We start from the raw sequence: 8,471 nt of genomic DNA on the forward strand, positions 1-8,471 counted from the left end.
CTTTGATCTTTTATTAAAAGCTTGATTCTCAATATCTCCTAATGCCCGACAAGCTAGTCACGCCTCAATCCAAAACGGAATACGGGCAAGTAATTTTAAAGAAAAATAATGCCAATTGCGGTTTTGGAAAAGAAAAACTATAAACTCTCTGTCTGAATAATTAGATGTTCTGGATTGATCTCAAACACTCCTAGGCTTCTCATGAAGTCCCGAATAGACGAGTCACCACCTGTTTGCGGCTTCATCGACCTGGGAATTTACCAAAAAAAAAGACAAAAAACAAATTAAGAGGAAAAACATGATTCGGTAAGACTTGATTACGAAGAAATAAGTGTAAAAACATAACAAAGCAACTCAAGTTACTAACAATAACTAACATTATTGATACACATGGAACTATCTTCCTACCTGTTGAACGAGGCATGGCTAAGCGACTTAGTTATATGAACTTCGACCAAAACATGGCTCTTATTAATGAGCAAACCACATAGATCATCTATGTAATTAGTTCATTTGATAAAAAGAATATAATAACTGTAAATTCTATTAAAAGTCAATGTGTTTTTATGACAGCTACATCTTAGGGGGCGTTTGGTTTGCAGAATGTTTCGGAATTGGAATTGGAATTGGAATTAGAATTGGAATTGGAATTGCATGGATTCCTTTGAATTCCATAATGTGTTTGATTATACACTCTGTGAATTGGATTAGAATGAGAAGATACAAAACGTGACAAAATTACCCTTCAAAAAAATACACGACTTTTCACCATCTCTAATGTCGGCGGCTACCATCACCATCGGCCACCACCTGTGTTCGACCATCAAGGAGGCGTGCATCAACTGTCAATCGCCGACGTCCACCAATAATCCAAAGCCAGTGTCTGTTGAAACCTAAATCGATTGCCGACCACTACCGGCAATCAAAATATACGAAGAAAAAACACGGGCTTTAATTCGTTGGTTCGGACTCGCTGGAAAAGCATGGTTCAGATCTCGCCGGAAAATTTGGTTGAGATCTGGGCGGAATTATGTAGTGACGGTGGCCGGAGATAAACGTCTGTGATCTGGCCGGAATTTGGTTGAGATCTGGCCGGAATTTGGTTGAGATTTGGCCAGAAAACACAGTCAGACTCGCTGGAAAACACGGTTCAAATCTACCCGGAAAATTTGGTTATCTGGCCGGAATTATGTAGTGACGGTGGCCGGAGATAAATGTCTGTGATGTTGGAGATGAGCATAGTGAAGAACAACTAGGGCTATTTAGGTATTTTTATAAACATTCCAAGGGATTTCAAACTTTCCTTAGATAAGTTGAAGGATTGTGAATTCCATTGTTGAAAGGATTTGGTCAGAAATCAAATCAAATTCAATTCCAATTCCTTCTCTTAGGTAACCAAACACCGTAAGGAATGGAATTTAAATTCCAATTCCCTTAAAATCCCATGAATTCCTGCGAACCAAATAGGCCATTAGAACATTATTTTCATTAATCATAGTATCATACATAGTAAATGAATAGTTTTTTGTTTATTTTGGAAAAAGATGCAAACTTCACAACATGATACATAATATACACTACAGAAAAGTTTACAACAAATGATTGAATTTGAAAATGTTACAGTCGTCGTCATCGTAAAACACCAGCATCAGCTATGAGTGTAAGATCATCCAAGACAGATTTCATATCCGGCCGTTCATCAGCTGGAAGTATGCACCTAAGCGCCACCTGGATCATATCTTCCGCCACTTTAACCATTCCCTCACTGTCGTTCAGAATCTGCTCGTTAACACATTCGATTACCCGGTTTTCAACACACAGCAAACTGACCCATTCTGTCAGATCCACCACCTCTCCACTGCTGCCCAGAATCATCTCTGCAGAACATTTTCCTGTCACGAGCTCTAATACTATGACTCCAAATGCATAAACATCACTTTTCAGAGACGGGCACGGTTTGCTTGTGCTGCAAAACTCAGGGGGGCGGTAACCGAGGGCACCTGCAGTGAGAACCTGCTCGGCAGTCCCGGCTGATGTCATCAAGCGGTGCAGGCTGTAATCGGTTAACAGGGGGTGTTTCATTCTGGGTGGTTCCAACAAGATGTTGGTGGATTTTAGGTTACCGTGAGGTATGGCTCTCTCGTTGTGGAGATAGCTTAGGCATCGGGCTATATCTACAGCGATTCTGTATCTATCTTCTAGATTCAATATGGGCAGATTTTTGGCATCCACTTCTGCACGAAATGAAGTCAAAGATTGATATTTTAAGAACAGAAGACAAGAAATCAATAAACCACTGCCTATTATAATTTCCAACGATAGCATAAAAGACAAGTTCATTAATTACATCATCAAAAAGAAAAGAACACAAAGAAGACATGTAAATGTAGTATATTATTTTGGTACAAAACTCCTCCCCGTCAAATGGGTGGACAGTTGTCCCAAAGTGCATTTCTATACATAAAATAAAACCTCCTGAAACATTTTATTCGAAAACTTAGCTTATAAAAAATTAAGTGGTTTTGTAATCATATTTGGCGCGCTAATCATTCATAAAAAAATTTGGACTATAAGTGTTCCGTGTCAACCCAACCTGACTCATTTTTTACCAGTGCCGAAACTTTAACCGTTAACAAGCCATCCCATTTTGCCACCTCTAAATCTGGTGATGTGCACAATGCCAAAACGAAATAAACATTGAAGACAACACATGTTTACAGAAAACTTACCACTATGATAAAGTGACAAACAAGGTGCATCAATGTAGTTTGAAATAAGCATCTTCTCATACTCTCTCGGTCCCCAATAATACCCCTGCAAGGACACCAAATTTGGGTGTTTAATATTACCAAGTTTCGTTACTTCTCTTGCAAACTCTTTCTTCCCTTTCGCAATCCCTTCTTTCAACCATTTCACAGCCAAAACATGACCTGATTGCAGAACCGCTTTATACAATGATCCATGACAACTCCTACCAATCATCTCTGCAGGAGCTGATGAAAGTTCTTGTGCACTGAACACCAACGACCCATGAAAAAGATGAAGTTCACCAATCAGTTTATCAGGTGAACACACATCAACTGGTGTTTCTTCACGAGGGTCACTTGATGATGAAGGTGGAAACGCTTCTTCAACTTTTCTTTTTGCTCCTGTATCTTTTAGCCCTTCAAAAACCGTTATATTACGCTCACTTGTAGTTGAGAACTTTGGGGATGAGTGAGGTGCTGACGTGGCAAGAACTGAAGATATTTCTTGCTGAGTTTCATAATTTTCAGAACTTTGTTTGGAGTGGTTTCTTTCTTTGTATTGTTGGGTTCTGTACAACACAATGAATGTTAATAACACAAAGCTGGAAACACCACCAATCAATCCAGCAATAAGGACTAGTTTAACATATGATCTTTTTTGAGACACGTGACCCTTTAAAACATCTTTTGGTGAATATGGGAAACTCAGCAGATCATTTCCAGGATGGAAAGCCGAATTAGGGAAGTTCTTCAAGTTTTCAGGCACGACTCCCGATAGATTGTTATATGACACGTTAAGTACCTTAAGTGCGCCAGGAAGATTATCAGGAATGTCACCTTGTAACCAATTATTAGACACATCAAGCAAAGTCAAATTTTGATAATTTCCAATTTCTTTTGGAAGATGGTCGGTTAGTGAATTATGTGACAAATCAAGAAACTCGAGGCTTGATACAGTCGCATTTTGTACAACAGGTATGGTCCCACTGAAGTTATTGAAAGACATGTTTAAATATGTCAATCTTGATGCATTAAAAAGACTAGACAGGATTGTACCAGTAAACTTATTGTGGCTAATATCAATAGTTTTTATTTCAGGGTAGGCGGCTAAAACCGAAGATAACACGCCTCCAATTGAGTTATTGGATATCTTGAATGAAGTAAGCCTCAAAAACTGACTAGTTAGAATTGGAAAACTTCCTGTTAACAAATTTGAACTCAGATTAATCTCCTCAACATAGTTTCCCCAACCTTGAATTCTGGATAAGTTGCCAGATAGCATATTGTTACTTAAATCTATGACAGCACAGTGACCAATAATAAGAGGCAAGACGCCTGTGAGTTTGTTGGATGACAAGTTAAGACTCCTTAGAGTGGTGGAGGAGATACTGTCAACAGGACCTGCAAATAAACAATGGTTTATATACAAAACTGGTAAAATTTAAGGAACAATGACATATATCTCCCTACAAAACATAACATATATCATATATATTCCTAATAAACTTGACAAATGTCATATACATATCTCTACAAAACATATCATATATATCCCTACAAAAGATAGCATATATCATATATGTCCATACAAAACATAACATATATCATATATATATCCCTACAAAACTTGACAAATGTCTATATATCCTTACAAAACTTGCCAAATGTCATATATACCCAAACCAAATTTAAATAGCATATATATTCCCGATTTCGGTCTGGTTTGTTGTAAAAAAATTGAGTCAATTGAGAAAGCAATAAAAAAATTGCTCTAAAATGGGAAAAGAAAAGTAAAATGAAAAAAAAAATAAAAAAAAAAAGGAAAACAGCAATAGAAAGATGAGTTAAAAACAGTAAGAATGAAAGTTTTAGAAATTGAAGGGTAAAGTACGCATATTATAGTTGCTCTATGAAATATATTAAAATGGTTATATATGATAATTTGATTCTTTTACATGAATATACATGATATTTAAAATTCAGTTTGGATATATAAGATGTTTGTGAGTTTTGTAAGGATATACATGATACATAGAATTTAGGATTAATTTCATATATACCCTTATAAACATCATAAATATCATATATACCCAGGCAAAACTTAAAATATCATATATGCCCTTACAAAATAATTAATGTATCATATATGCCCTTATAAAACAGTTAATGTATCATATATACCCCATTCATTAATAACAATTTAATAAATGACTACTTTTACCATTAATTTTCAAAAAAAAATTAAGTTTAATATATGCCCATTTTTTAACGAATAGGCCATTCTACCCCTTTCCATTACAAAATGAGTTCATACATGTGTTATTATTTTAATTTTGATCTACATTTCTCATCTTTGACAACAACCAAATCGTCTCTTGTTAGATCTTCAAAGCAGCAAACCCTTCTAAGGTTTATCATATCGAATGGTCTACAGTGTAAACCTTTTATCGCATCTAATCGAACTAGAGCTGGGGAGGGTGGGATGTAGGCACACCGTACCTCTATTCAATAGAATAGAGAGGTGGCTTCCAGAGAGACCCTCAGCTCTAAAAGTCATATGTATAGGAGAATATAAAAACAATCAAAATTCACAGTAATATAGTTAATAATAACATTTAGTAATAATAATGATAATAATATATAGATATATTGAAATAATAAAAATAAAATACAACAAAGAAACTACATAATATATGAAAAGAAAATAACATAATGGCGCGTGAACAAAAATAAGGTAAAGAGAAGCCCCTAAGGTATTACTTTCTCCCTAAAAATCATTAACCTTAATTCTACGTCTCCAAGAATTCCTATCCTCAACCATGTCCTCAGAGAGGTTTAGTTCTAGCAAATCATGTCTAATCCTCTCATCCCAAGTCAATTTTGGCCGGCCTCTACCCCTCCTCCCCTCTATATTAATGTTTTCTACGGATCTAACAGGATTCGTTGGCTGCCTTCTCTTCACATGTCCAAACCATCTCAATCTCCATTCTCTTATTTTGTCTGATATGTTAGCTACCCCAAATCTCTCCCGAAACACACTGTTTCTTATTCGGTCTAGCCTTGTGTGCCCACACATCCAGCACAAAATTCCCATCTCCGCTACCTCCATTTTACGCTCGTGTGCCTTCTTGATGGCCCAACAATCTGTTCCATATAACATTGCAAGTCTAACTGCGACCCTATAAAACTTTCCCTTTAGTTTAGTTGGGAATCTCCGGTCGCACAATACACCTGTGGCTGCTCTCCATCTACACCATCCTACCTGAACTCGATGGGCCACATCAATGTCTAACTCCCCATCGCTCTGGACAAACGATCCTAGATACCTGAGCTTCGTTACTTGCGGGACTACTTGCCCTTCAAGGGTGATCTGGATATCCTCATTGTCATTTACTCCACCGAAAACACAGTGGAGGTACTCTGTTTTAGAGCGACTGATCCTTAAACCTTTTCTCTCTAAGGTTGTTCTCCACTCCTCTAGTCTCATGCCCTGCTTGCGGTGTGCGCATATAATGCATATATGCATGGGCCCTTGGGTGGGCAAAAGTAAAATTGCACTAATTTTTACGTTATTTTACTAATTTTGTGAAAATAGCATTAAAAATGACGGAAGGGTAATCAGGCATCATGTGGTGGCGTGGATTGCCGAAAAACAAGGGTACATGCACCAACCGACCTGGGTCTCGATTGTTGAGTGTTATGTGCCTTATGTCCAAGGCTTGATGCAAAACCACTATCGAGCCGGGGGTCTCACTGGAAGCAGCCTCTCTGTTCCTATGGTGTAGAGGTAAGGTTGTCTACATCTTACCCTCCTCAGACCCTACCATAGCTTTGCTATTGGTGGGATACGATGATGATGACGATGATGATTTGTAAGGGCATACATGATATTTTTAGTTTTGCGTGGGTATATATGATATTTTCAATATTTGTAAGGGTATATATGAAAGCCCCTAGAATTTAACTTGGGTTTATATGACATTTAGCAAGTTTGTACAGACATATATGAAATTGTCCCAGAATATTATAAGAAAATTGAATTTTAATAATCTAAACTATGATAATAATTCATACTGACAATGTGATCAATCCCACTCTAACTGAAAAGTAATTTTATCAGCCCATAACTTTTATTTATATCTTTTCAAATAATTTACAACATTCTGATTGAGTCAATTGTTCATTAGGGACAGATGGATTAATATAATTGACAACCAATTTTCCGATTTTATAAAAAAGAAACAGCCAAAGTGAAGGTTAAGAGTGTTAATGATCACATTGTCAGTATCAATTCTATATAAAAAAAACAGCCAATTCAAGTAAGATACCTTTAAGCTCATTGAGGCTGAGATCCAATTCTGACAACACCATTGAGCTCTCCTGCAAAAGGGCTTCTGGAATGGACCCTGATAAGTTATTGTTACCAAGCCTCAGAATCTTCAAAGAGACTATAAAATTAAAAGAAGGAACGGTTCCAACAAGCTGATTATCAGTGGCGTCAAACGCCTCTAAATTATCAAAAAAAGGCATCCCGTCATGGGAAAACAGATCTCCGCCAAGAACATTGTGGCTTACATTTAAGTACTGAATTGAAGACACAAATTCATCCGAACCGAGGCCCAAATCCAAGGTTCCAGCGAACCCATTTCTGCTAAGATCAACATGAACCACGCCACCCAACTGTGACAAGTGGTCCATAACATTTCCCGAAAAGCGATTCGAACTCAAATCCAGATACATCAACTGTTTCAGATTCCCAAAACCGGAGGGGACAATACCTTGAAGATTGTTGAAAGAAAGATTCAAGTGCACCAACCTTTTTAAGGTTGTTATCTCAACAGGAAGCGGCCCATGGAACAGATTAGACGAGACGTCTAAATAGACTAACGGTGCTGCAACAGAGGCAATCTGTTTGGAGATGGTCCCGTCAAAGCGGTTGCTAGATAAGGATAAATTGCGAAGCATGCTAAGGCCAGCAATGGAGGCAAAAGAGAAGTGGCCAACTAGACCTAAACCATCAAGCACGAGAGCTGTGACGTGGCCGCTGGTGCAGGTGACGCCGTACCAATCAACGGGGCAAGCAGCTAAAGATTTGGGGCTGGGGTTCCATGAAGCGAAAACCTTCCCGGAAGAGTCTTCCTGGATACCCCTTTTAATATCCAAAAGTGAATCCAGTTCTGTTGGTAGTCCTAGGGCCAATTTGAGAAATAGAAATAGAAATAGTAGTATCATCATCAAACAACACGTGGTCTGCATTATTGAATGAAAAAAAAGGGCAATTTAACTAATGTGCATTCTCACTACCCACCTAGATAGTCATAAAACAAATGATAGATGATAAGAAGATGAACATTGGCTGACTGACAGACAGTACCCGAGTTGCTCATAAATAAAAGTACACCAAACACAGGCAAAAACCAAATGATAGATGATAAGCGAGAATTGAATGCTGGAGAATGGAATTGAAGAGCGAGCAAGCAAGCAAGCAAGCAGGTTGGTGAGTGAAGTTAGTGCAAATGCAAATGGAGATTGAAAGAGGCTTGACCCCGGGAGGAACCTTCATTCTTTTCAGTTTTCAACCCTTTTATTTTTAACATGATATCCAACTATGATACAGCCCGGGTGAATACGGGTTGTTAAAAACTAAAATAAAAAAGTTAAATTTAATAATATACATACTAACATATTTTATGAATTCATAAGATATAAATAATTTACTAGAAT

The 8,471-nt window shown here is 37.5% G+C and overlaps 1 protein-coding gene across 1 annotated transcript; it reads right to left on the reverse strand.

The window, feature by feature from the left end:
- Nucleotides 1-1,593: 1,593 nt before the first annotated feature.
- On the reverse strand, nt 1,594-8,006 carry LOC143637041 (LRR receptor-like serine/threonine-protein kinase GHR1). The gene is made up of 3 exons (XM_077104511.1): nt 7,076-8,006; nt 2,730-4,148; nt 1,594-2,234 (listed from the first exon to the last, which is right to left on the reverse strand). Exons 1-3 carry the CDS (start codon nt 8,001-8,003, stop codon nt 1,630-1,632), a joined length of 2,952 nt encoding a protein of 983 aa, XP_076960626.1. The 5' UTR covers nt 8,004-8,006; the 3' UTR covers nt 1,594-1,629.
- Between the last annotated feature and the right edge of the window lie 465 nt (nt 8,007-8,471).

Source organism: Bidens hawaiensis, unplaced genomic scaffold, assembly GCF_021521415.1.
Source record: "Bidens hawaiensis isolate Kalapana, Puna unplaced genomic scaffold, B.hawaiensis_p1.1 tig00008100_1, whole genome shotgun sequence".
In the NCBI taxonomy this organism is placed as follows: Eukaryota; Viridiplantae; Streptophyta; class Magnoliopsida; order Asterales; family Asteraceae; genus Bidens; species Bidens hawaiensis.

Excerpts from the sequence above, each read along its gene's own strand:
- LOC143637041 (XM_077104511.1), bottom strand. The coding sequence starts at position 8,003 with ATGCAGACCACGTGTTGTTTGATGATGATACTACTATTTCTATTTCTA. Across the intron at positions 4,149-7,075 it reads CAGCCTCAATGAGCTTAAAG|GTCCTGTTGACAGTATCTCC; the intron begins GTATCTTACTTG and ends GTTTATTTGCAG. Across the intron at positions 2,235-2,729 it reads TTTGTCACTTTATCATAGTG|AAGTGGATGCCAAAAATCTG; the intron begins GTAAGTTTTCTG and ends CATTTCGTGCAG.